Here is a 25,980-nt window from a genome sequence, read left to right as displayed (position 1 = left end):
GGATGTGAAAGTACTTCGTAAAACACCTTAAAAAAAAAAAAACTTCTAGCTTTTGTACCGTTTTTTTTTTTTTTTTTTTGGCTGCGTTGGGTCTTCGTTGCTGCGCATGGGCTTTCTCTAGTTGCGGCAAGCAGGGGCTACTCTTCGTTGTGGTGCATGGGCTTCTCATTGTGGTGGCTTCTCTTGTTGCGGAGCACGGGCTCTAGGCGCACGGGCTTCACTAGTTGTGGCATGCGGGCTCAGTAGTTGTGGCTCGTGGGCTCTAGAGCGTAGCCTCAGTAGTTGTGGCGCACAGGCTTAGTTGCTCCGCGTCATGTGGAATCTTCCCGGACCAGGGCTTGAACCCGTGTCCCCTGCATTGGCAGGCGGATTCTTAACCACTGCGCCACCAGGGAAGCCCCTGTACCATTTTTATGTATCATGTTCATTCTTCTGCACCCTTGGATCCTCCAACTGAACGGTTCCTAAGCAAGTCTGGGTTTTATCATTCCCATTCACACATAAGAAAACCGAGGTCCTAGGAGGTTACAGGCCTCGCCCAGACTGCCTACCAACCAGGGCTGCAGTGGGACCAGGCACCAATTTGAGGAGGAGGGCTTTTTTCACATTCTTGGCCTATTGAGCTGCCATTTACTTAACGTTGACTATGTGTCCTGTACTGTTCTAGGCACTTCACCTATAATCTCTCATCTGACCCCCCACTATTACCCCCTTTGCAGGTGAGGCTCTTTAAGTACTGAACCCCAGGTCATGCAACTGTAAGAGGAGGAAACTGAATTCACACCCGGGGCTTGGGGGAATTTCCACGGCTTGCTTCCCACAGACCTTACCCTGCTGGCTGGAGCCAGCCGTGAGGAGGGCACTCTGCCCAGACTCAGTAACCAACCCCTGCTTCCCACCAGCCTGCGGAGGGGCCCGCTGACGTCGGTGACTCTCTGCTGCCCTCATGTGGTCATCTCAGGCCTTGCATCATCCCTTCCAGCTACCCCACGCCTCCTCTGCCCACCAGGCCTGTCTGCTGGCTCTGTCTCATGGCCCCTTGGGCAGCAAGAGCCATCAGGAGCCTTAAGTGAAGAGAGTTGATGGGCATTTTATCTTCCTCATTGGGCTTTGAAAGATAGAAGCAGTAAATAGACAGACTTCAAGGAGGGTTGCAAGGCTGGGCCCAGGGGAACGTGTTGGGTTGTTGGGGCCTGAGCCCCAGGGCTGAGATCACTGGGTTCAAAGGCTATGCCTCTTTCTTTCCTTGCCTTAACCCCCAGGATCGCTGGTTCTGGCGCCTGCGCAATAACCGAGTACAGGAGGGCTACCCCATGCAGATCGAGCAGTTCTGGAAAGGCCTGCCCGCCCGCATAGATGCAGCCTATGAAAGGGCTGATGGAAGATTTGTCTTCTTCAAAGGTAACGTGGCCTGTGCAGAAGGACCTGGCACGCTTTCCTGCCCTTCTCGGGACCCCCTTTTTCCACCTGTAAACTGGAAGAGGCAGGGTGGGAGGCAGATGAGCTGCAAGGGTCCTTCTGGCCCTAACAGAAACACTGCCATCTGACAGGACGATCCCTGCAGGCAGGGAAATTAAGTCAAGGAGTGATTGTTGAGGGTCCGTATGTGCCAAAGTTGGTGGGGTGACAAGCCTCACCCCCACAAAGTAGAGGGTGGTGCAGACAACTGAAGACCATCCAGTGCTCCATGGAAAGCCACCCTGTGAGTTCTGTAAGAGCCTGGAGGGGGGAGGTCACGCATGCTGGAGAGGCCAGGGGAGGAGGGGGAACCAGGTGTATGGCAGGCCCTCCCTGTGCTAGGTTGTTTCACTTCGATTATCTTGACTTGGGCCAGGCCTCAGAAGAGTAAGATTCAGATAGTGAGGAGCGAGAAAAGCATTCCAAGGGGAAGGAACAGCATGGGCAAAGGAGTAGTTCAGAGGGCTTTAGAAGACCCACCAGACAGCCATGGAGCCCCCCAGAGAGGTGTGAGAAGTGGCCTGGAAAGGTAGTTTAGGGGAGAGTCCTGAGGATCCCTGGCTGCCCAGCCAGACTGTGGTCTTAATCCATTAGGGCAATGCTGGAAGTTCACTGTTTGTCTCTGAGCAGCAGAGAGCCAGAGGGCAGGCAGCAATCCAGGCAGAGGCAGGAGGCCGTTTCTGAGACGGCTGCTGGAGCTGAGGAGAGCGATGTCTGTAAGGCCTGTACCAGGGAGGAGCAGTGAGGCTAGGCGGTTGACAAGGCCTTGTGAGAGGCTAAGTGCTGAGAGGAGAAGGAAAGAGAGGGTGATGCCACCTTCTTGGGGACCCTGGGAGGCAGACAGGTGGTGAAGGAGGGAGCCCCTGGGGTGGAGAGGAGGAACTCCGGAAGCCGACCTAGAAATGCCCAGAGGATGGTGGGCAATCAGGGTCCTGGGCCTGGTGCCCAGGTTCACTGGGAGAGTGGCAGCCTCAGAGTTGGGTGTCACTGGTAGAAGGTGGGGGGAGTACTAGTATGTGTGTGAAGCCATGAGAGGCTGAGGTCACCCGGAAAGGAAAAAGGAGCAAGTCACATGAAAGGAAAAGAGGGTGGGGCACGGAGCCTGGGCAGCGTGGGGCGAGTTGCCCAGGATCTGAGACTGGATTCTGGCTTCTTGCCCCCTAAGCTCTGCCTGGGCCAAGGGGCCTCAGCCTCCTCCGCCACAGGGATCAAGCAGGACCAGGGCTGTCTCCCCCTGACACTGGCTCCATGACTGACTTCGGTCCCAGTGGATGATGGGCAAGTGGCTCTATCCACAACCTCCAGCACGAATGACCGGGGAAGGCTAATCCTGGGTTCCTCTTGGCCACAGGTGACAAGTACTGGGTGTTTAAGGAGGTGACGGTGGAGCCGGGGTACCCCCACAGCCTGGGGGAGCTGGGCAGCTGTCTGCCGCGAGAAGGCATTGACACAGCTCTGCGCTGGGAACCTGTGGGCAAGACCTACTTTTTCAAAGGCGAGCGGTACTGGCGCTACAGCGAGGAGCGGCGGGCCACGGACCCTGGCTATCCCAAGCCCATCACCGTGTGGAAGGGCATCCCCCAGGCTCCCCAAGGGGCCTTCATCAGCAAGGAAGGATGTACGTAAGAACCCGGCTGGGTTTTGTGAGGGGGGGTCTGATTTCACGTGGGTCTCACCGGGACCCACGGGCATACTCTCAGGGTATCCAGGTTTGAGAAACACCGCCTGGTGGCAAAGACAACTGCCTCATATCGACCCATGTTCACCCAGTAAATTAATCCTCTCTTACCAGCGGCCAAGTCACAATTTCTCATCTGTAGGGATCATTCGCAATTGAGAGATGTTTTCATAGACTGACTTCATTCCCTCAGATAGCACTTCTCAAACAGTGGTCCTCAGGTGTACTCTAGGAGTCCCTCAAGTTATCAGATCTGAAATGATGGATATGGTGGTTCAAAGGTGCTTTTTCACAGGGCTTAAAGAGAGCAGCATTTTCTAATTATGAGACATTTCCTAAGCTCCTCCTGGAGGCCAGGCTGACTCACAGCCTCTCCCCCCTCCGGACTAGAAGCTTCTCAAGAAGAGGGGCTGGGAGTTGCCAGGTGCAGAGGGGCTATCCATGGATATTTGTTCCATCTCCGCTCATCTGGTCAAAAGCACAGACCCTGGAGCCAGCCTGGCTGATTTCATATCCCACCTCCACTACTTACTAGGAGTTTGTGCAAATCACTTAAGTTTCCTCAGTTTCTTCATCTATAAAATGGGGATAATAATGGTACCTACCTCATAGGGCTTTGTGAGGATTAAGTAAGATAAATTATGTAGAGCACTTGGCCCATGCCATGTAAGTTTTAGCTGTTATCATCATTATTATCTTGTTGGGGTGTTTTAGTTTTTATGGAATGACAGGTGTCATTCATTCACTCCACAATAATTGCTGAGAGCCAGGTTGTGTGGGAGGGCTGGGGATGGAGCTTGGAACAAGACTTGCCTTGCATCCCTGGCTCCCAGTCTAGAGGCAAAAAACAAAGTGGCAACAAATGCAATAAGGGAAAGCATTTGTGAGAGAGCATCTAGGCAGAGGGCCATGTGAGAGAGGGTCGTCAGGAAGAGCTCTCCAAGGAGACATCACCGGTAAGAAAGCCAGCAGCCACAGGGGCAGAGCTGCTATTTGGTGGCTCTCCTGTGTACCTGATGCTTTACACACATGGTCTCACTTTCTGGGGAGCCTCAGAGGCAGGTGACATCGAGAACTTTAGCCAATGAAAATCCCAGCCAAGGTGGGGAGCCGGCCAATAGGAGAGCGTGAGTTGCTCTGTGTCTGTGGACTGGCGGGGCGATAAGGCTGCTGCAGGGAGCCTAGTGGTGGTTGCCAAGCCCTGCTGCCTCTTTTCCTTCCAGCCCCTCCCCCAGCAGGGTCCCAGCGACCCTGCAATCTGTGTTGCACAGTCACATGTGCCAAGCCAAAAAAAGTCCATGATAACTGCGAAGAGGTGGTGCCCTCTGTCAACAGGAGAAATCTTGCTCCCTGCCTCCCTTGGCTCAGGCAAGAGCTGGCTCAGCCCTAGAGCTATGGAGACAGTGCCGTCCAAGCCTTACGTTGGGGGCTTGATCTGACTCACACGGGGGAGGGGGGAGGCTATGGGCACACTATAGCAGAGCTGAGACCCAGGGCTGAGAAGAGTCCTGTCTGGGAAGCACAAAATGAGTTTACCAATGCTACTTCCAGCCCCTCATTGGCTTCCCAGCACCTTTGAGATGACAGGGTGGGCTGCTCCAGGTCCCAGGTGCCTCTCTGCAGCTGGGCGGGTCATCCTCGACCAGCCACACCACTTGTAGGGTGTGCGCCACAGGCCTACCTCCAAGAGTTCCAACACGCCCCCACCACGTCATGTGCCCACCTGCCTTTCAGAGCTCCTCTTGGGCTCCTCCCAGGTGGGAGAGGCGCCCCTCCTCCACGCTGCCACAGCACCCTGGGCCCGCTCACGCTGGCGCAGAACAGGTGCAGGGAAGTGTCTGGGATGGTGACGATGGGTCGTGTTTCTGCAGATTACACCTACTTCTACAAGGGCCGGGACTACTGGAAATTCGACAACCAGAAACTAAGCGTGGAGCCAGGCTACCCGCGCAACATCCTGCGTGACTGGATGGGTTGCAACCAGAAGGAGGTGGAGAGGCGCAAGGAGCGGCGGCTGCCCCAGGACGATGTGGACATCATGGTGACCATCAACGACGTGCCAGGCTCTGTGAATGCAGTGGCCGTGGTCATCCCCTGCATCCTGTCCCTCTGCATCCTGGTGCTGGTCTACACCATCTTCCAGTTCAAGAACAAGGCAGGCCCTCAGCCTGTCACCTACTATAAGCGGCCAGTCCAGGAGTGGGTGTGAGCAGCTCAGAGCCCTCTCTGTCCACTCGGTCTGCCCAGCCAGGCCCTTCCTCACCAGGGTCTGAAGGGCAGCTCTGGCAACTGCCCACCGGGGCCAGCATGGCCCTAGGCCAGGGGTCATGTAGCTGAAGTGGTGGTGCATTGGCCTAGGCTGAGCATGGGGCAGGGAGTGATGGCAGCTGTGCACCAGGGTGGGTGTCTGGCACCCAGCTGCCAGCCTTCTGTCCTGGGTAAACTGCTCCCTACTCAAGGGAATAGGCCAGGCCCCATCAGGAGGCAGGGACCATGCCAGGAGGAGGCCCATGGTCACTGCGCCCTATGGCATCCATGAGGTACCACAGCACCATCTGTACTTGGCTGGACCCAGCACCTTCTGTGGGAAGCCAGCACTAGCGCTCTCAGCCCCATCTGGGAGATGCCACCAGTCCTGGTCCCCCATTGCCAACACCTGCTGGTCAGATGTCCCCCCACCCCTACCCCACTGTCCTCCAAGGCTACAGGAACCCTGCTGCCGACACAGTGGGCAACAAGCCTGGGTTTCCTCTGCTGGCAACAGCAGATTCCTCAGGAAACCTGCTCCACACGTCAGGGTCTCCTCTGAGACCCAGGATTTAGGGTCACATGCTGCAGGCAGGGCTGTGGCCCAGCTGGGTCTGACAAGGACCCAGCTGTCATGTCGTGAATATTTCAATGTCCTGTCACTATTGTTTAAAGTCCCATTCTGCAAAGGCTGCTTGAGGCTTTAGGTGAATTAGAGGTGACTGTCTTGGTGATGAGGCCAGCCCTCCCCCCAGCGATAAGGACCAAGGTGCTGTTAAGGCCACTCTAGTGCCCAGACACGCCAGGAGCTGGGCCCTGCTAATGAGGCTAAAGGGCTGGAGCAGGAGCTGACCCCATCTCTGGAGGCTGATCTGAGTTTGTAGCTGTCCTCCACTCCCCCGTTCCTCTCCCCATCCCCCAAGTCCCTGGCCCTGCTCCAGCCTGTCGCTTGTGGCCTGAGGGCTCAGCCTGACTAGTGAGGTGAGACGGAAACAGCTCCAGGCCAACATTCTCACGGCCTTGGAGTAAGGGGCCCAGGGCAGCCTTCTGAAGTGCTCAGAGCCCACACCCCTAGCTACCCTGAGACCAATTCAATCTCTCAGCCCAGAAGCAGTGTTTATACCATAAGCTTGGCCCCTGCTAACCCAGCTCTCTAGGCCCATCACCCTGCATTGCTCTTCGGAAAAGGGCAGCCACAACTGGTAACAACCCCCAGCCTAGGGGCCCGCCCCTCACTGTCTCTGGCAGGAATTCCTAGGGCTCGGCCTGCCTCGCTCCAACCCAGTAAGAGGCAGCCCTGGTTGTCACTAAGGAGCTGGAGGCAAGACCAATGGGTTCAACTATCTCCACTGGCTCCCTGCCAAATCGGAGCGGAGGTGTCAGTCTTCAGGGTGCTGGCAGGGCCTCTGAGCCTGCATGGGCCTTGCCCCCACCCCGTGGCCTCTGGGCTTTGAGTCTGCTTAACCTGTAGCAGACAGGGACTCTGGGAGCTGTCTTGAGCAAAATCTCTCATCCCAGAGACACCTATATGGGTCCACTGTGTTCCCTGTCATCAACCTTCTGTTTTTTTCTCATTTTGGCCAAGGGCGGGCTCCCTGGGACGGGTGGGGAACAACTGCAGAGATATTAGTGATTCATAGGTTTGTACAGTGTTTTATACTTTGCAAAGCACTTTATTAGCTCACCCCTGTCCGCTCACATGTAACTCATGCAGTCCCTGGGAGGCCAAGGATAACTCTCACTGTGCCCTCAAATGAAGCACAGAGAGGCTGTTACTTGCCCAGGCCATCCAGTGGGCTTGCTAGACCCCTCTAGGGTCCAAGATGAGATCAGAAGTGTCTCTTTTATCCATCTTTTCTTGGCCTCCCTTCTCCCCTTCCGGGTCCCTCTCCACTCCTCAGGTTGGTGCTCTCACTTCTTGAAAGCTCTAGGCCCCCCAGGCTCCCACTGGCTCCTGGTACTACCGAGGTCAGCTGAGAAAGAGCAGGAGATGGAGGCAGGCAGCCCAGGCTGCAGATGTGAGGGATGCAGGGCCAGGCCCAGAGAGGGCTCAGCCTGGAGGCTTCCAATCATGGATTCTCCTGCCTTGTGGTCATCCGTTTGTCCATCATCCCAGGACAGGGCAGACAGAGGGGCAAAGCACTGGGGGCCCCAGAGCCCAGCTTCCCCTCAGTCTGGGGAACATCACAGCATTTCAGTGTCAGTCACATTTTAAACTGATCAGCCTTTGTATAATGTTTTTTAAATCATTTCTAAATAAAACAAAAATACAGAGTGTGTCATTTCCCTGGGATGTGGGAACAAGGATCAGGTTCTGGGTGGCCTTCAGAAGTTTCTGGGAGACAGGGTGCTTTGGGGTGTCTGGGAGCTGCCCCATGCATCTCATCTGCCAGCCCAAAAATCAGATGCCCCCTCTCTCCAAAAGGCTGGCCCTGGAGGCCCTCTGTTACTGGGGTCTCAGGAAAACAGCCAGATAATGCCAGGGTGGCACCCAGGATGGCGGAGCAACCCCTCCCAGGAGAGGTATGGGCAGGTTCACTGTGGCAAGGTCTTCTCTGAAGTCAAGGCACATGGTGCCATGACCAAGGACAAAAGCAAGAGCCCAGTTCTTGGCAACAGGGAAAAATGAGGTGAGATTAGGTCAGCAGCCTTAGGGTCTTCTTACCAAGAGCCCTGGCCTGGTTCTGGAAGCCAGTGAGAGGGAAGGCTGCCCCAGCACCCAGACGGCTGGAGAAACTGTGGGGTGGGGATGAACACGAAGGTCTGAGCTTGTCTGGGTGCAGGCTGAGAAGCCAACGAATCTGGGGTAGCGGGAGGGGCCCGAGGCAAGACGGTGCCCCAAGGCGAGGCTGCGGAGGAGGCTTCCTTCCAGTCCCCAGCGAGCTCCCCGACTCTCCGCGCGTCTCCGGGGTGGCGGAAGGTGGGGAGAGACGACAAGGACCAGGACCCGAGCAGGAGAGGCTGACGGGATGACAGGAGGCGGCGGGAGGTAAGTGCGGAGAGCGACGAGTCAGTACCAGGAGGTGCAGACGATAAGGAAGCGCACGTCGTCCAGCGGCCCCCAAGGGCCGGGCTCTGGCCAGGGCCGCCCAGGGCCCTCGGGCGCCGCGGGCTGGGGTTGGGGGTGGGTCTGGGGTTGGGGCTGGGGTTGGGGCTGAGGTTGGGGCTGAGGTTGGGGCTGGGGCTGGGGCTGGGGCTGGGGCTGCGCGGGCTGCGCCGGCTGCGCGGCGCCCTGGCCACCGCTCAGCTGAGCTCCCATGTTCTGCAGGACGAGAGGCCCGTCAGGTACGGGACGGGCCGCACGCCACCCCCGCCCCGGCCCGGCCCGGCCCGGCCCGAACCGACCCTCACCTCGCACCGCCCGAGCCGCCGATGAGAATCCCAGCGCCGGCCTCCTCTCTCAGCTCGCCTGCGCAGCGCCGTCTGGAAGGACTGGCGTCGTGACGCCACGGCGCACGAACCCCGCCCTCTGACCGCCAGCGACGAAGGTTTCAGGGCACAGGGGCGGGGCCCAGCCAACCCGACCCCACCCACCAGCAACTGGCCAAACCCGCCCCGAAGTCCCGGGGCCCCGCCCCGCGAGCAGCTCGGAGACGCTTGGAGCCGCCCCAGCTACCCATGCCTCTCCAGCCCGGCTCCACACCCACCCAAGGCCCCAAAGAAAAGGGCCTACCGAGACTGGTCTGAGGCGGTCCTGGGCACCTAACAGCCAGGCCAGCAAACCTCCATCCACCCTGGGTCAAAGAGGACAAGACTGCCCTGTAGCCAGGTGCCCAGAGCCCTTCAGGATCCTCACACTGGCCAAGGGGAGAGTTGAAACAGACTCTCATCTTTGAAGCCAAAAGTATGAGGCTGAAGTTGTGTGGAAAATGGGAGAAGTACAGTGGAGAGTGCTGCTTCCTCTTGTCCTGGGATGAAACCGCCCATCTGGTGATGGGGGGAGAGGAGTGGGAGACTGTAGAACTAAGGGGTGTGTGTGCATCCTACCCCACCTCCCCCCTGCAACAATGGTGGGGGGCTGAGTGCAGGCGGAGGTCCCCAAATAACACATTCAGAATGGCCGGAAGAAGCTGCCCTTTAATGGGTTGGCACAGACAACACAGCTCTCAGCCAGAAGCCATAGGACCTGCCGGCCAGCATGATGTGGCAGATTTTTGCAGTAACTGTAGATTCAGGAGATGGGCACAGGTGAAGAAGGGCTGGGCATCCAGCCACTGAGTCCAGGTGAGCTCTCTGCCACTGCCCTGCCAGCAGCCAGGACAGACTGGGTGGGGTGTGGAGACGGAGCCAAAGTCCAGAGCCAGGAGCCCATGGAAGAGTATGGAAGGTGACTCAGGTGAGGCTAGAGAGAGAAGGAGCATTGTCAGTAGGTGCTTCACAGAGCACAGCTCACCCTCCATTCTCAAGGTGCTTGCCTCCACCCTTACCCCAGGACCTCTGTTCCAGCTCAGCCCCAAAGTGCCACACACACAGAGCCCCTTCCAGATTCCACTGCTCCCACGAGTCACAAATCCAGTCTAGCACTCTCAGTGCTTAAAAACTAAAAGTAACTCCTCCACTCGGGTGGGTGAACTCAATAACTTATTCAAATCGTTATTGATCATAAATCAGAGCCTCACAGGTCAAGCCCAACAGACATCAGACAAGGGAACAAACAAGGTGGCTCAGAGAGGGGAAGGGACACGTCCAGGCCCCAAATCCTCTAGTGGCAGGGCCAGAACATTCTTCCTGGAGGTGATAATCACGTGCATGATTATAAAAGTGAAGTACGTATTTCTTTTTTTCGGCCGCGCCTCGCGGCTTGCAGAATTTTAGCTCCCCGAACAGGGACTGAACCCAGGCCCTTGGCAGTGAAAGCACCAAGTCCTAACCACTGGACTGCCAGGGAATTCCCTGAAGTACATATTTCTTTTTGGGTTTTTTTGTTTGCTTTTTTTTGTTATCTGAAGTTTTTATTTCTCTCTTTAAAGTACTTAAAAAGTTGGATTCTATCTTAGTTTTCCTAGGATTGGCTTTTCCTCATAATATCTTAAATAGAAGAAATGAAAGAACTTTGGGGAAGTTGAAGTACATATTTCTAATCCCCTACCTGACACCTTCCTTGTAAGGTCTCATGGGCACCTCAAACTCAACAGGTTCAAAACGAAAGGAGGCTAATGAGTTTTGTCTCTTCTTTTCCAACACCCATTTTTTTTTTTTTGTATTAATGTAATTTATTGCATTACAAGATGCAAGCAGAAAAACAATTTGGTCATTTCAATATATGCAGAAAAGAGATTTGAAGAAATTCAATACTCTTTTGTTAAAAACAAAACAAAATGACAGCAACAACAACAAAAAACCCTCAAAATAATATTAGAATTTTAGTCTGATACATAGTTTAAAGGTGAAAGGTCTGAAACATTCCCTTTAAAGTCAGGGAATTCCCTTTAAAGTCCTACACTGTTGGTGGGATGTAAATTGGTGCATCCACTATGGAAAACAGTATGGAGGTTCCTCAAACAACTAAAAATAGAACTAACATATGATCCAGCAATTTCACCGCTGTATATATATCTAAAGAAAACAAAAACACTAATTCAAAAAGATACATGCACCCCAGTATTCACAGCAGCATCATTTACAACAGCCAAGACATGGAAGCAACCCAAGTGCCCAACAGACAAATGGATAAAGGAGATGTATAACGTACACACACACACCACACACAATGGAATATTACTCAGCTATACAAAAATTGAAATTCTACCATTTGCAACAATGTGGATGGACCTAGAGAGTATCATGCTTAGTGAAATAAGTCAGACAGAGAAAGACAAACACTCCTATGTTATCACTTATATGTGGAATCTAAAAAATTAAACAAATGAATGTATATAACAAGACAGATGCAGACTCACAGATATAGAGAACAAACTAGTGGTTACCAGTAGGGAGATGGAGGGGGGAATCCAACACCCATTTCTTTATTTGAACTAACTGCAATTCTGACCAGGGCTGCTGACTGTAGGCAGTTCTGCCTGGCAGTTTCTGAAGTTTCACCATTAAATACAACATTTGCTGTAGTTTAGTAGGTAACAATTATCAGGTTACAGAAATTTCTTTCTGTTCTTAGGTTGCTAAGTTTTTTTTGTTTTGTTCTTTAATTAAATGGTTAATTGTGGAAGTACTGTTTTCTTTATGAGGTTCAATGTTCCAAAAGGGGAGGAAGGGTATATTTTATTCATCACCCCATCACTACTGTCTGGCACATAGTAGGTGCTCAAAAAAAAGTTGTTGAACAAATAACAAAACCACTGGTACCACTTTCCTGTTCAGACCCTTTCAACTGCTCTCCAGTGCTGACAGCAGAGTGTGTCAGTGTGGTCTCCAAACTGCCCTCATCAGAATCACCCAGGAAAGATTATTAAAACAACCACACATGGTTGGGTCCCACGCCAAACTGAGGGAATCAGTATCTGAGGGGTGATGGCAAGAATCTACGTTAACAAGTATCCGAACATAAACCAAAGGTCAAAACACCTACAGTCAAAACTTCTCGACATGGGTATTCAGAGTTCTCAACACTGGGAATAAAACCTTTCCCCTTCACACCTTGCACATTTCCCCATCCCTGGTTCTGTCTAAAGTGGGGCATCCCCACCCTATCTTCGCATATTCAATTACCTACTCATTCCCTGAAGCCCAGACTAAATGATCTGTTCTCCCCAAAGCCTTCCTGGATTCCAGAAAGTGTATCACAGGAGCTTCCAAAACCACAAAAGGCACCTTTTACTTCTTCTTTGAAGGTAGCTAAGTTATATATGGCCACTACATGTTCTCTCCCCTGCTACAATCTAAGTCCCTCTCAGAGGCAGGATGTAGCACTAAGTTGCCTGACTATCCCACATGAAGTCTTGTCCATAGGGTTCAATGAACACCAAGCAATTGAATGAATGAAGGAGGGAAAATGAAGGGAAATTCTGCGCCTGGTAAGTAGGGAGTCTGCTACTGGACACTTGCTCTACTTTGGGGTTTCTATCCTCATAAAGACTCCTGTGCTCAAGACAATACGGTACTGGCACAAAAACAGAAATATAGATCAATGGAACAGGATAGAAAGCCCAGAGATAAACCCACGCACATATGGTCACCTTATCTTTGATAAAGGAGGCAAGACAAGACAGCCTCTTCAATAAGTGGTGCTGGGAAAACTGGACAGCTACATGTAAAAGTATGAAATTAGAACACTCCCTAACACCATACACAAAAATAAACTCAAAATGGATTAAAGACCTAAATGTAAGGCCAGACACTATCAAAACTCTTAGAGGAAAACATAGGCAGAACACTCTCTGACATAAATCACAGCAAGATCCTTTTTGACCCAGCTCCTAGAGAAATGGAAATAAAAACAAAAATAAACAAATGGGACCTAATGAAACTTAAAAGCTTTTGCACAGCAAAGGAAACCATAAACAAGACCAAAAGGCAACCCTCAGAATGGGAGAAAATATTTGCAAATGAAGCAACTGACAAAGGATTAATCTCCAAAATTTACAAGCAGCTAATGCAGCTCAATAACAAAAAAACAAACAACCCAATCCAAAAATGGGCAGAAGACCTAAACAGACATTTCTCCAAAGAAGATATACAGATTGCCAACAAACACATGAAAGAATGCTCAACATCATTAATCATTAGAGAAATGCAAATCAAAACTACAATGAGATATCATCTCACACCGGTCAGAATGGCCATCATCAAAAAATCCAGAAACAATAAATGCTGGAGAGTGTGTGGAGAAAAGGGAACACTCTTGCACTGTTGGTGGGAATGTAAATTGATACAGCCACTATGGAGAACAGTATGGAGGTTCCTTAAAAAACTAAAAATAGAAATACCATATGACCCAGCAATCCCACTACTGGGCATATACCCTGAGAAAACCATAATTCAAAAAGAGTCATGTACCGAAATGTTCACTGCAGCTCTATTTACAATAGCTAGGACATGGAAGCAACCTAAGTGTCCATCAACAGATGAATGGATAAAGAAGATGTGACACATATATACAATGGAATATTACTCAGCCATACAAAGAAACGAAATTGAGTTATTTGTAGTGAGGTGGATGGACCTAGAGTCTGTCATACAGAGTGAAGTAAGTCAAAAAGAGAAAAACAAATACCGTATGCTAACACATATATATGGAATCTAAGAAAAAAAAAAAGGTCATGAAGAACCTAGGGGCAAGACGGGAATAAAGACGCAGACCTACTAGAGAATGGACTTGAGGATATGGGGAGGGGGAAGGGTAAGCTGTGACAAAGTGAGAGAGTGGCATGGACATATATACACTACCAAACGTAAAACAGATAGCTAGTGGGAAGCAGCTGCATAGCACAGGGAGATCAGCTTGGTGGTTTGTGACCACCTAGAGGGGTGGGATAGGGAGGGTGGGAGGGAGGGAGACGCAAGAGGGAAGACATATGGGAACATATGTATATGTATAACTGATTCACTCTGTTATAAAGCAGAAACTAACACACCATTGTAAAGCAATTATACTCCAATAAAGATGTTAAAAAAAAGAAAAAGAAAGACTCCTGTGCTAGCTGGGTATGGCGGGCCTTGAGAAGGATCCTAAATGGGGGGGCGGGGGGGGGACACTAAATATCCAGCACCTGCTGCTCTTCCAAAGGAAGAGATTCTAGAGCCTAACACCCCAGAACCTTCCAGGGTTAGGGCCCAAGAACCCACTCTTGTTTTAAACCCACTAAGTCCAGATGACGGTGATTCTGATGCATTCCCCACACCCCTGAGTCCCTTAGGCACCTGGGTCTCCTCAGTTCCTAAAAGAAGCCTTCCCTCCTTCCTTCAATTAAAAAGCTCTTTCCTGTCTCAGGCTACTGGCTGGGGACACTGACACACAGGCAAATACAAACTGCAAAAGAATGTGGTCAGTGATAAAATAAGACAGACTACAGAAGGGATACACTGAGCCAGCGTCTTCAAAGACGGCAGTGGGCAGATACTCAGGCAATGCTTGTGGACTGTACCCTATGCCTGCTCAGCAGTGTGCAGATGTGGCCTCACATGCAAGGAGAACCTACCAGTATGAATACAGTGTGGCTCCCATTACAGGTGGCATCTCCCTCCCCTCCCTTCCCCTCCCCTCAAAAGAGAGGCCCAGATACCTGTCAATGAGGGAATCCCGCATGCTGGTAGCAATGGTGCTAGGCTGGGCTTCATTCAGCTTGAAAACACTCTCCACCACTGACAGCTCTGTGCTGGTTGTGTCCAGGCCACAGAAGGCACACCAGTCGTTCACTACCATCCCAGCAGCGATCACCTCGCTGCCTCGGTTCACAGTGCCTGCCTGCCAAGGGACGGCTCAGTGTGGGTCATGGCGCCAACAGCCAAAGTCATGAGGACTCTCCCCAAACCCTTCTCCCTGACCCTCAGCCCAAACCCAAACTGTGACAGGTAATAATCTAGATTCCCGAATACTGGGCAAAGGGATCTGCTCCAGCAGGAGACAGAGCTCAGAGAACAAGACTGCTTACCACAAGGGGGACCTGAAGGAGAGAGGCCAGCTCATCCTGGTCTTCAATTGAAGTCTTGGGATGCACCAGCCCTCCCTGATTGCTGAAGACACAGTAGCTTCCTACCAGCACCTGGTCAGCTACTGTCTGTCTGAAGACTTCCACCTTTAGCACATCAGCCAGGATTTCTTCTGTTTCCTGTCAACCAAAGGTACTGTGCTCAGCCCCCAGAACAAGCAGATCAAAGAACCCAGGGCCTCCACACCCAGACCCACCCAGGGCATGACTCCCTAAGCTCATTCCTCTGCTATGTAGCTGCATATGGAAGCTTCACCCAGAAAAAGGAGGGAATACAACTTGGAGCAGAGTCTAGACCAGCTATGGAGCCCCTAATATCCATGCATGCCCTGAAGAGCCAGAGGCTGGTCTCCACATTACCCTCCTTTCCTCTAACCCACAGGCAAGAGTTCACCTGTCAATCTTCTCTCCTAGCCCTGGCTTCAAGACCAGATGGGTCAATCTCCCTGATTCTGAAGGACTAATACACTCCCTAGCTTCTTTCGGACACTGATCACACCATGGAAGGCCTCTGTTCACTATTCCAACCAGTGTCTGAACTGCAGGAGCCCAGGTATAAAGAGAAACCACAAGAGATACCCCTAATTCCTGTCTGATGGGCAAGAATGATGGCTAACCACCGACTCGGCTAATATCCTGTGACTCCTGGGCCACCTCACCCTGTCCAGGTCTGGGTGGACTAAGGCCACGTAGTCATTGCAGGTGGTGACATTGCCCAGGGCTGATAGCCGCTCCTCCACCCGCCGGATCTGCACTGAGTCTGGGAGGCAGTTGCGAATGTGTTGCAGCTCCTGGTCGGTGGCGTTGCTGGGCACCAGGAGACCATGCCTGTTCCCTGGGGAGACCCAAGTTAGGGAAGGTGGGACAAGGATGGACCATGAATACACAAGATGCCTGCTGAGCCCTGGGGGCTGGGGATACAATCCAGCCCAATTAGCTTCCCCAGCAAAGCTTTAGACCCAGACCCCAGTCCTCCAAACCACTGATCCATACAACACCCGGGGTACCAGGAGTCCCACTGGGCAGGCCAGAGATGGCGTAGGAGTTTGTCCCAACACATCCTGCCCAATTCGCCATCATCAGCCAGGAGGAACCAGGACTAACAGGAAGGGCTCTTCGGCATTAGTTGTATTTTAAGAAACTGAAGTAACACTCCATACCTACCAGAATGGTGAAATTTTTTAAAAGAATGTCAATACCAAGTGTTGGCAAAGATATATGGAGCAACCAATAGGAGTATAAACCGGACAACCACTTCAGATAAGTATGTGACATCATCTACTACATTGAATACCCAGCCATTCCTCTCCTAGGTACTATATATACAATAGAAATCCATACATTTGTTCACTAAGAAACATAGCAGCAATACTCATAACAGACCAAACTGAAAACTACCCAAATACCCACTATCAACAGAATGAATGAATACACCGTGGTATACTTACACAAAACAGTACACAGCAACATGAATGAACCACAACTATCTTGTGACAACAATGACTAAACCTCTGCCTAACTCTGCAAGGACACAACTCTGAACTTCTCAACTATGAGTTTCTCCCATCATTAAAAAAAAACCACCAAAGGTCAGGTTAAGTTCTCCCTTGTTACATAAGAACTAGCTTCAAGTCCAAAGGTCATGGTTAGGGATAAGAATGTTCTGCCTGAATAAGAAAATACTCAGAGTCCAAGATCATCAGGCTTATGATTAAAAATAAAGGAACAAACTCCTATTTGAGCAAAACTAGAAAGAAGGGGAGGCAGTAAAGGCAGACAGATCCAGCTCAAAGAAAGGACAAATGGCCAGAGTCAACCGTGCTGAGAGATATAGGGGTACATGGTAAAGGGAACTGAAGACTGAAATGGGTAACTGAACAGTATGCCCCAGAATCTTAGCTTGTCATTTTTTAGAGGCAGAAATAGACGCTCAGAAAGTGGAAGCAATTTGCCCAGAGTCAGTGGCCGGGGAGAGATGACAATCCAATCTTCCCTCACACCAGGTGTGGAACTGGGCGAGTCACTTGGGTTCTTTGAGTCTCAGCTTCCTCATCAGTCAAATTAGGACAATAATGCCGACCTCCCAGGGTCTTCGTGAACAAGGACTGAAACAAGGGTAAAAGTGAAAGTCCTTAATGTTATTTGTGATTACAATGATCCAGAAGCCTTTGCCAGAGGTTTTCCCTGATCTGTTGACACTTAGGGTCCAGCACAGGCCTGAGAGATTCTGTAGTCCCTGGAGATAATGGATGAAAGCCTGGGAATCCCTGGGTCACCCGGGGTCCCTTCTAGGGGTATAATTAAAGGCGCTGGGAGGCTCCATTTCCTCCCTCGGCGACTTCCAACTAGCTTACCCACACACATGCGCCCGATGATGCGGCAGCCGGCGATGGAGGCGTGCACCACAGGGATGGTATCAGCAAGTTCACCCTCGAACACACTGTAGGGACAAGGACTCGGTGGTCACGGGGCTGGGGGGCCTGAGCCCTCCCTCCGCCCGAGCCCCAGACTCCCAAGTACCCCTCCCAGCCACCCACCCACACGCTGCCCGCGGGCCCGGGGCTCCCGCCGCACCTATAGAAGTTCTCCGACCCTCCGATGGCCACCAGGCAGTAGGTGTTGGTAAGTTTAGCAAAGCAGCCTATCTCACAGTTGTTCTCGAACGACGCTCGGACCGCCATGAGGCCTAGGGGCTGCGGGACAGGGAGCTCAGGGCCGGCGGATCCTCTCCCGGGACAGGGTGCCCGGGCTTCGACCCTGGGTCCGGGTCCGGGTCCCCCGGCCTCCGCGCCTCAGGCCCCGCCGCGACCCCGCCCCTCTCGGCCCCCAGCCCTCGGGGCCCGCCCACCTAGCCCCTCCCGACACGCCGGCCCCGAATCCTTCGGCCCCCACCCCTCACGACCCAGGGCGCCCCGAGCTGACCCTGCTGGTGTCCCGCCACAACCGCTCACCACGTAAACGCTACCTCCGCACGCGGCAAAAAGCCTCCTCGGCCCTCGGTAGGTTTCCGTTTCCGCCTCCGCCCTGGGAGACTTCCGAGAGAACGCGACGCACGCTGCCACGCATGCGACCACTCTAGCGCCAGCCTCTGGGCGGACTCTATGGCTGCAAGTGGTCTGGTCTCTACCCCGCCTGGCCCCGCCTCCAGCAAGCTCGCATTCATTCATTTATTCATTCAGTCAGGAGCTTTGTAGGAGATAATATCGACCCAGACCTGTGCTGGTTGGATGTGAGGCATCAGAATGGAGGAGCCAGGGATGTCTCGCAGCAGATGGGTTGATGATAGAGTGATATCTTAGTTCCCCCACCAGGCATCGAACCCTCGCCCCCTGCATTGGAAGCGGGAAGTCTTAACCACTGGACCGTCAGGGAAGTCCCAGATGGAGTTATACCTTGAAGTAAAGCCTGAAGAGGAAGAGCAGGTGTGGGAGAGGTGAGGGACAGTGAGGTGTGGGACAGATGCCCAGGCCGGATCTGGAGCCCAGGGGAGACGGAAGGGCTGAGATGTGGAGCTGAAGCCTGGGGTGGATGAAGTCACCCACGGAGAAGGTGTCCATCAGGGAGAAGTAAGACCACAGCAGAGGCTGGAGAAGGAGGCGCGGCCAGAGGAGGAAAGGAAACCATGCTTAAGAAGGTATTGGAGAGGAGAGGATGGACGAAGCCGGGTGTCAGGGAGGGTCCAGAGTGGGCAAGGGTGTAGGGGCTGATGGGCAGCCACTTTCTGCCTCCCTCCCCCACCCCCGACCCCGCCACGCCCGCAGATGGTGGCAGTCAAGAAACCCGCTCTGTGGACGGATGAACTTGGCCCACATTTTGTACAAAAGCCCCAGGGTCTCTCAGAATGTCACTCTCAGCGAGGAAAGAGGGAAGCTTGGAGCCCCTTTCCTCCCCACCCCCCAGCCCTCCTGCAGCCGTCCACTCTCCTCCAAGGACCTCTCCATAGTTGGCCTGAATGGCGCCCTTCCCCTGTCCCCAACCTGCAGTTTCATTAACTCTGCCTTCTTCAGGATACACCAGGCTGCTGCTGGGTCATAGCATGTCTGCTTTTATTGATTTGTATCACGTATACTGTCCCAGGCAGGTCGCAAGCTCAGGAAAAGGACCTACATCTGACAGAGCCTATACTTCTAGGGACACTCAGCAAAATGATGCTGGTGTGTGTGTGTGTGTGTCCACGTCCTCTCCATCCTCCCAGGTTCATCTCAGACCCACTCATTCAGTCCTCTCCCTGGTCTCTCTTCAGCTGGTTCCCTCTACCAGGAATTCCTCTAACCCTTGCCTCCATCTATCCAAGTCCTTCCCACCCTTCAAGGCTTGGCTCAAAGGCTGCCTCCTCTAAGAAACTTTTCTCACCACTCCATCATCACCACCACTTGCTGGCCTTCCTTCTCTACCACCTTCTGTCACTGGTTAGCCTTTAATTAGATACACCAATCGTTTATGCATTGAATCTTTGTCTCCCAGGGACTGAGTCTGATTCATTTCTCAGCCCTATGGCATGTCCAGCACAGGACTGGGTACACAGCTTAGGTACAAAAAGATACTGGTTGGTGCATGCATGCCTGTGTGTGTGTGTGTGTGTGTGTGTGTGTGTGTGGTTATGTGCATATTTATGGTCTGTGGATCCTAAGGGGTCTACGGTGTGCACCGAATGTAGCCATTCATTTAGCCAAATGACATTTATTGAGTACCTATAACTAGAATCCTGAGTGTTTTGGTTTATCATATGGACTGCATCTGTGGGTGTACAGTTTGTGGGTGTGAACCCTGTCAGTGTGCAGTGTATATTGTGCAGGCATTTGGAGCATCTCTGTTATATGAGGATTTTGTGTGCATGGGGACATGGGAACTGTTGATATTGTGTGTCCTGTCTGTGCAAAAACACGATCTTAAGAAATTAAGAGTCAGAGACACAGATTTGAGCCCCTGTCACTTACTCGGACCTGATTCCAAGCAAGTCATCAAACTCGCTGGGTCCCAGCTTCTAAATTTCTATTATAGGGAAAATAATATCTATGATCCTAGAATTGTACGCCTACTAGAGCTCTATCTCGTAGGGTATTGTGAGGATGAAGGATGAGAAGTAACTGGTGAGAAGGGCTCAGCACAGTGACAAACGGCAGGTGCCCAGTAACTGTGGGTTCCATTTCCCCATATGTGTGCATGTATGTCTGTGAGCAAGAATCCCAAGCCCAAGGAATGTCTAACCTGGGCCTCTAGACTCCCTCTCCTCCCCATAAGGCCCCTGCTCGAGCTCCCACCCCAGAGTCTGGGACCTGAGCCAATCTAGAGTCACAGTGGATGGAGGACGGACATGTCCTTTCTGGGAGTAGAACTACAACTCAAAGCGGCTTCGGAGCAGCTTGGACTTGGACTTGTTGTACTGAGTAATGAGGTCCAGTTTGCTGTGGCCCAGGGTCAGCCGTTTCTCATCCCCAGACAGGCCATTGCTACTGCCTTTGCGCTGGCCACCTGTGGGGCCCCCGGGGAGGCCAGGCTCAGGTCCCTGCCTGGTGCCCTGTAACTGATGATACTTGGTGATGAGGTCCAGCTGGCTGTGGCCCAGAGTCAGCCACTTCTTATCCCCAGAGTCCACTCCAGGCTTTCTGGCAGGGCTCGGTCTGGGGAGATCATTGGACCCAGGCCCCTCATCCCGGAATGGGCCAAACTTCATGATGAGGTCCAGCTGGCTGTGTCCCAGGTTCTGCCGTTGTTCATCTGGACCCTGCTTACCAGGCCTGGCCAAGGAGTTGGCTTCAGGGGGCACTCTGGAGCCCCCAGCCTTGGGGGACTGTACCTGGAGGTCCATTTGGCCATGGCTGTGGTCTGGGGACAGCCTCTTGTCCTCTGGGGTCCGATTGCCAGGCCTGGGGGAACGTGACTCAGGGGGACCCCTGGCACCCTGGGCCTGGGGCAGGAGATCCAGCTGGTTGTATCTCTGATTTGAGGCCAACCTCCTGTCCTCTGGGGCCTGCTCACTAGGCCAAAGGGAGCCTGAGTTGGGGGTCACCCCAGAATCAGGGCCTCCTGCTTCTCGTGCCCTGGGGAAGGGGACGAGGAGATCCAGCTGGCCATGGCTCTGACTCAGAGACACCTTATTCTCCTCCGCTGCCTCCAGGGCTGTGCCGGGTACCCAGCGGCCTCGTGGGGGGCTAGGCTCCTGGCTTCCTGTGACCCCATTCTCTGGGAGCCGGGACAGAGCTGAGACACACCGGGGAAAGGAGAGGAGGGGGCGAGGGCGAGCAAGCAGAGGTGACTCCCCTGCCAGGGTCACAGGGCTGCTGCTATTGTGGTTGAGGGCAGGGGAGGACTGGGACAAGGGGGATGCCCCCAGCTTGCTCAGGTTGGCCCTGTAGGGCCCAAGCAGGGGGCCGTGGTTAGGGTCTGACAGCTGGCATTGCAGGGAGGGCTGGCCATCAGCCTCACAGCGGGCAGGGCCCGGGGAGGAGGATCCCATACCCGTGTCACTGCAGCCACCACCTCTTGGCAGAGCGGGGTAGGAGGAGTGACCCCTGCGAGGTGAGCACTTGATGCTGCTGAGGCTGGTGCTGGAGCGCGACGAGGATGTGGTGCTGGGGATGCCGGGCCTGAAGGCCAGGGCCACTGGGGGAGGGCACGGTGCCCTGGGAGACAGGGGATCTTCACATCCGCAGAAGCCCTTCACGGGCCGGGACTCGGCATAAAGACAGCGGAACTCCCGGTCAAAGTCTTCCACGATGCGGCCCCTCAGCTGCAGCACCATGCTCGTGTGGGCCTGGCCGCAAAGCCAGGTGAAGCTGGGGGCAGAGGGTCAGGGTCAAGAGGCAAAGTGCAGGACCTTGGGTCCAGGCAGGAGTCACAAACAGGGGAGCAAGACAAAACCACCACCACCCCGAGGGCCCAAGTGAGGGGGCAGAGCTCTGACTCCGGAGTCTGTTCTAGCCCTAGCGCAGCTTAGTGGACTTCGGCACGTGGTTTCACATCTCAGCCTCAACTTCCCATCTGTAAAATGGACCAAGGGCCAGGTTCCCTGAAGTCCCTCCAATTCCGAGGTGCAAGAGTTACTTTCTATGCCAAGGGCATTAAAATAATCCTTCCACAGAGTGAGCTCCTCCAGGGCCCAGCCCAGGGCTGTCTTGCTCCCCATACTGGCCCCTGGGCCCTGCACCATGCCTGGCACATGGCGGCTGCTCAGTTCATGGTGGAAGGGATGGATGAAGGAAGGAAAGTTCAAAGCTGCCAGGTCCCAGGCACCCTCGCAAGCTGCTGGCTCAGCCCCAGGCACCCTCCCCGCCATCCACTTGCTCACCTGTAGCTGCCCGCCACCACCTGCTCACAGTCAATGATGGCGAACTTCTCCAGGGCCTGCCCCGTGAAGCGGCGGCCTGCCTTGCTGCAGTATGTGTCCCCACACGTGCTCCGCACACGCATGTTCTGGGCCAAGGAGGGAGGGAGGTTGGGAATCACCTTTAGAGGACGGGGCTCAAGCCATGTCTAAATCCCCTGGGGTCTCTGACCCAAAAGAGCTAAGAGAACCCGGCCTCCCACTCCCATTGACCCCCGATGCTCACGAACCACCCAACTGACTCTCCTGCCCTCCCTGACTCCTCACCCCACACCCCAGTTCCTGCCCCTGTCCCTTGCTGACCTGTAGGTGCCCTCCATTGAGGTCCATCTTGTAGCACATCTCCAGGAAGTGCCTCAGGTGTTCCTCGGCCAGAAGCAGATAGACGGGGACACCACGCCAGCACGAGGCCTCCATGAGGTCACACAGAAGCTCCATGTCGGTGAAGATGTCCATCACCACAGCCACCACCTGGCGGGGCGGTGGGGGGAAGGAGCTCAGCCCTGCCCGGGGCACTGCCGAGGCCAGGGGCAGAGGCTAGATCCCCGGAAACAGCACTGGACTGAAAAGCAGGAGGCCAGAGCCCGTGAGAACACCTGAACTGGGAGGGCTTTTAGTGGTGACCCAGGCTGGGGGTTCCTGACTTGGAAACTGGGGGGTTTCACTGTCTTGAAGCCCAGAAGGCTGTTTGAAAGTTTTTGTGTGCATTTTTCTAAGGACGGTTTGTTTATCTGTCATCTGATTCTCAAAGAGATCTGTGGATCAGCTGTACCAGTCTAAAGGTCTACTCTACAGATGGGAAGACAGAGGCCCAGAGGGGGAAAGAGTCAGAAGCAAAACCCAGACCCCACTTCCCAGGCTAGCACCTCACACTCCCCCCACTAGCTCAAGCTGTAGCTCTGGCTGTCTGTCTGAGGCTCCCTTCTCACGGATCAGAGCTGCAGGCCAATTACTGGGGTCTTCAGTGCCCTTTGCTAGACCCACCTGTTTCCCTGAGAAGCTGCAGAGATCTGCTGTGACCTCTTACAACTGGGACCAAGTTTTCTGCTCAGTTGAGAGGCGGGGCTTGCAATATCTGCCGTGAGAAGCTCCTCTCCCAGTCCGGGCTGAAAGGCAGGAGGTGCGGAGCAAAGCACTCCAGCTCTGGAGCCAGACAGAACTGGGTTCGAACCTGCACTCTGCTACTTCCTAGTGCTATGACCTTAGGTGAATTCCTTCACCTCTGGGAGCCTCAACTTCCTCATCTGATAAATGGAGATAATGATAGCTACCTCTCAAGAGTTATGGGGAATTAAATGTGAAAATACTCAACACACAACAGAAGCTCAGTAAATGTTCCTCTCCTGCTGCCTCCTTAACAAACAAAGCCATTGGGCCACAGGGGGAGGAAGCACTTCCCAAGATCACTCTGAGACTCAGTGACAGCCCAGAGTGGAAGCTTGGCTCCTGGCCCAGAGGTGGAGGGTCTAGACAGGGGGGATGAGGAACCAAAGCACTGAGGGATGCCCTAGTCCATGGCATAGGCCTGGCCACGGGTGAGGGGAACAAGGACAAGCAAGAAAGATCAAACGGGCAGGGGTGATGACAGCAGCCATCTCACTAATAACCCCATTCCCTGTGCCAGTCAGGTCTGGCCCTCCCCTGCCTGGGACATAGGTAGACTTGCCAGGGAGGCTCTGGAGGTACCAGCAGGATCCCAGCATCCTGGCTCCTAACATCTGCAGCAGGTACCCTCAGGGCTGCTCCCCTAGCAAGGGCACTGAATCTATCCCACCCCAAACCCTGCCTAGGGTCATCTGATCCATCTCCCTGCCTCCTGAGTCAGAGGTCAGGGCTCCAGGAGTGAGGCTGTGCTAGTCTGTAGCTGAAGGCTTCCCAGGTACCAACACCCCACCTGCTCTGCCGCTTCCCTTTCTCCTGAGCCCTGCTCCCCGTCCTTGAGCCCAGCAGCTTCCGCCCCTCTTTCCTTTGGGTGCAGAGCTAAAAGCCCAGCCCTCAAGGCCATGCTGAGGCCCAGGCACAAGTGCCCCCTCCCCTGCTTCAGGCCAGTGGAGATACAGTGCACAAAGCGAGGTGCGGTTGAGACCATTTGTCAGGAGGCAGGGCTGTGCCTGGGGCCCGGGGCCTGAGTCTAGACCCCTTTCCCTCTCCCTGAGCCCCGGGTTCCATTTCACCAACTGACTGGACCTGCTGAGTAAGTCCCACCCCCTTTCTGGCCTCAGTTTCCTCCTCTGTAACTCAAGGGGGTGGCTCAGATGCTCACCAAGGTTGGGGTTCTTAGTTTGGGGATCACAGACCTTTTCGAGAATCTGATGAAGCCCATAGGCCCTCTCCCCCAAAAGAGAGAGGATCCCCTCTGCAACGAGCGCCACTTCGCACGCGTTTTCAGGGTGTGTGTGGCGTCCCTGAGGCCCATCCCCTGTTCTAAGCTTATTCGTAATGTCCTGGAGTGCCAAGAGGTTACCAAGGTAAATAAAACACGCCCACACTCTAGGAGCGTGTGATCTGATAGGGGGCAGAGGTTCTCGTCCCAGTGCTGCCCCCAAGCTGCTGTGTGGCCACACTTTCCCTCCCTGGGCCTCAGTTTCCACATCTGTGAAATGAATGTCTGAAGAGACGAGGCCCTTACCGTGCGGGCCTGGCTGAAGAGGAAATGCAGAAGGTCCTTGACGCTCTTGGCTTTGTCCCGCTGGAAGTGGACCACAGCCTGCGTGGGCCTGAAGCCCGCGGCCCGTGGCACCTCGGGCCAGCCCAAGTCCAGGTCCGGGGGGTCTATGTCGGAGGCCAGGGGGAAGTAAGTGCCGGAGGTGACTTCGGAGAGCAGGCTGAGGCGGTCAGGCCCTGCAGCCTCTGGTCCCTTGGCCTCGCCTAGCTCAGAGCCCCCGCGCGCATGGCTGGTCATGTAGTCCACATCCAGAGGGCTCAGGAAGGGCAGCTCCCGCTCCGCGGAGATGACCCGCAGGTAGGCAACCTCACCCCGCTCCAGGAGGGCATCGGCGGCCAGCCGGGCGGCCTCACTGTGCTGGAGCACCCGTGGGGAGCTCTCCCGCCACCGCGGCCGCTTCAGCTCCTCCACCCGGCCCCGCAGGGGCCCCGCCATGCCCTGAGCTCCCAGAGCCTCCGAACACGCCTGCCCACCGGCTACCCTCACCTTCCAGCAGGCTCCGTGGCGGGCACCAGGGGCTGGCCGCGGCAGGAAGAAGATACCAGCAGAAACTGCCTCCCGCCCGCCTGCCCTTTGTCAGAGCCGTGCTCCACGCCGTTGCCCCCGGCCTCGGGAACCTGTTGGGTCAGCCTCACCTGTCCGCCTGCAGTTGGGACTCGCCCGCCGCCCGGGGAAAGGGCAGGTCCTTACTCAGCACACACTCCCTCCGCCACCCCAGCATCACCTGCTCCATCCCCACCAGGCTCCCAGCAAGTTTCCTCCAAACACTGCCCTTCCAGAGTCCCAGTGAAAAATGCTGTCCCACCCCTGAAAAATTCTGTTCCCGATGGCTGCGTTTCCACCACCCTCAACTCTGGGGAAGCTCTTGACCTGGTGGCGCCAGACCCCAGCCTTTCTCCCCTCCTCGGGGCGGGGCTGAGTATTAAATGGTTAGTGAGAAAGTTGGTTGAGAGGATCGGGGGACACACTGCATGGTCCGGAGGCAAACAGCAGGCCAGTTTCT

General features: G+C 54.1%; 4 protein-coding genes across 4 annotated transcripts in view; 1 reads left to right on the top strand and 3 right to left on the bottom strand.

Moving 5' to 3' along the window:
- MMP24 (matrix metallopeptidase 24) overlaps nt 1–5,345 on the top strand; it is a 42,574-nt gene extending 37,229 nt beyond the window's left edge. Inside the window, exons 7-9 of the mRNA XM_068566070.1 lie at nt 1,263–1,401; nt 2,810–3,076; nt 5,008–5,345. Of these exons, the coding sequence (XP_068422171.1) occupies nt 1,263–1,401; nt 2,810–3,076; nt 5,008–5,345 (744 nt within the window). The remainder of the gene's footprint in view (nt 1–1,262; nt 1,402–2,809; nt 3,077–5,007) is intronic.
- A 1,690-nt stretch (nt 5,346–7,035) lies between these two features.
- Nucleotides 7,036–8,823, bottom strand: MMP24OS (MMP24 opposite strand). The gene is made up of 2 exons (XM_068566185.1): nt 8,735–8,823; nt 7,036–8,645 (listed from the first exon to the last, which is right to left on the bottom strand). The coding sequence occupies exon 2, from the start codon at nt 8,640–8,642 to the stop codon at nt 8,394–8,396; it is 249 nt and encodes an 82-aa protein (XP_068422286.1). The 5' UTR covers nt 8,643–8,645; nt 8,735–8,823; the 3' UTR covers nt 7,036–8,393.
- Nucleotides 8,824–9,442: 619 nt separating this feature from the next.
- Nucleotides 9,443–18,151, bottom strand: EIF6 (eukaryotic translation initiation factor 6). Its single transcript, XM_068524284.1, is given in 9 exon segments — nt 9,443–9,725; nt 14,563–14,744; nt 14,932–15,108; nt 15,648–15,823; nt 17,343–17,428; nt 17,563–17,681; nt 17,940–17,963; nt 17,965–18,054; nt 18,056–18,151. Coding segments are annotated over 9 exon segments (960 nt in total). The 3' UTR covers nt 9,443–9,715.
- Nucleotides 18,152–18,963: 812 nt separating this feature from the next.
- FAM83C (family with sequence similarity 83 member C) lies at nt 18,964–25,424 on the bottom strand. The gene is made up of 4 exons (XM_068523929.1): nt 24,942–25,424; nt 22,616–22,783; nt 22,277–22,401; nt 18,964–21,764 (listed from the first exon to the last, which is right to left on the bottom strand). Exons 1-4 carry the CDS (start codon nt 25,410–25,412, stop codon nt 20,324–20,326), a joined length of 2,205 nt encoding a protein of 734 aa, XP_068380030.1. The 5' UTR covers nt 25,413–25,424; the 3' UTR covers nt 18,964–20,323.
- Nucleotides 25,425–25,980: the final 556 nt, after the last annotated feature.

The sequence above is a fragment of the Eschrichtius robustus genome, chromosome 16 (assembly GCF_028021215.1).
Source record: "Eschrichtius robustus isolate mEscRob2 chromosome 16, mEscRob2.pri, whole genome shotgun sequence".
Lineage (NCBI taxonomy): Eukaryota > Metazoa > Chordata > Mammalia > Artiodactyla > Eschrichtiidae > Eschrichtius > Eschrichtius robustus.
This window is presented reverse-complemented; position numbering and strand designations above follow the sequence as displayed.

Coding starts and splice junctions, on each gene's coding strand:
- MMP24OS (XM_068566185.1), bottom strand. CDS start 8,642: ATGGGAGCTCAGCTGAGCGGTGGCCAGGGCGCCGCGCAGCCGGCGCAG.
- FAM83C (XM_068523929.1), bottom strand. CDS start 25,412: ATGGCGGGGCCCCTGCGGGGCCGGGTGGAGGAGCTGAAGCGGCCGCGG. Junction 22,784..24,941: donor TCTTCAGCCAGGCCCGCACG/GTAAGGGCCTCG, acceptor CCGCCCCGCCAG/GTGGTGGCTGTGGTGATGGA. Junction 22,402..22,615: donor TCAATGGAGGGCACCTACAG/GTCAGCAAGGGA, acceptor TCCTTGGCCCAG/AACATGCGTGTGCGGAGCAC.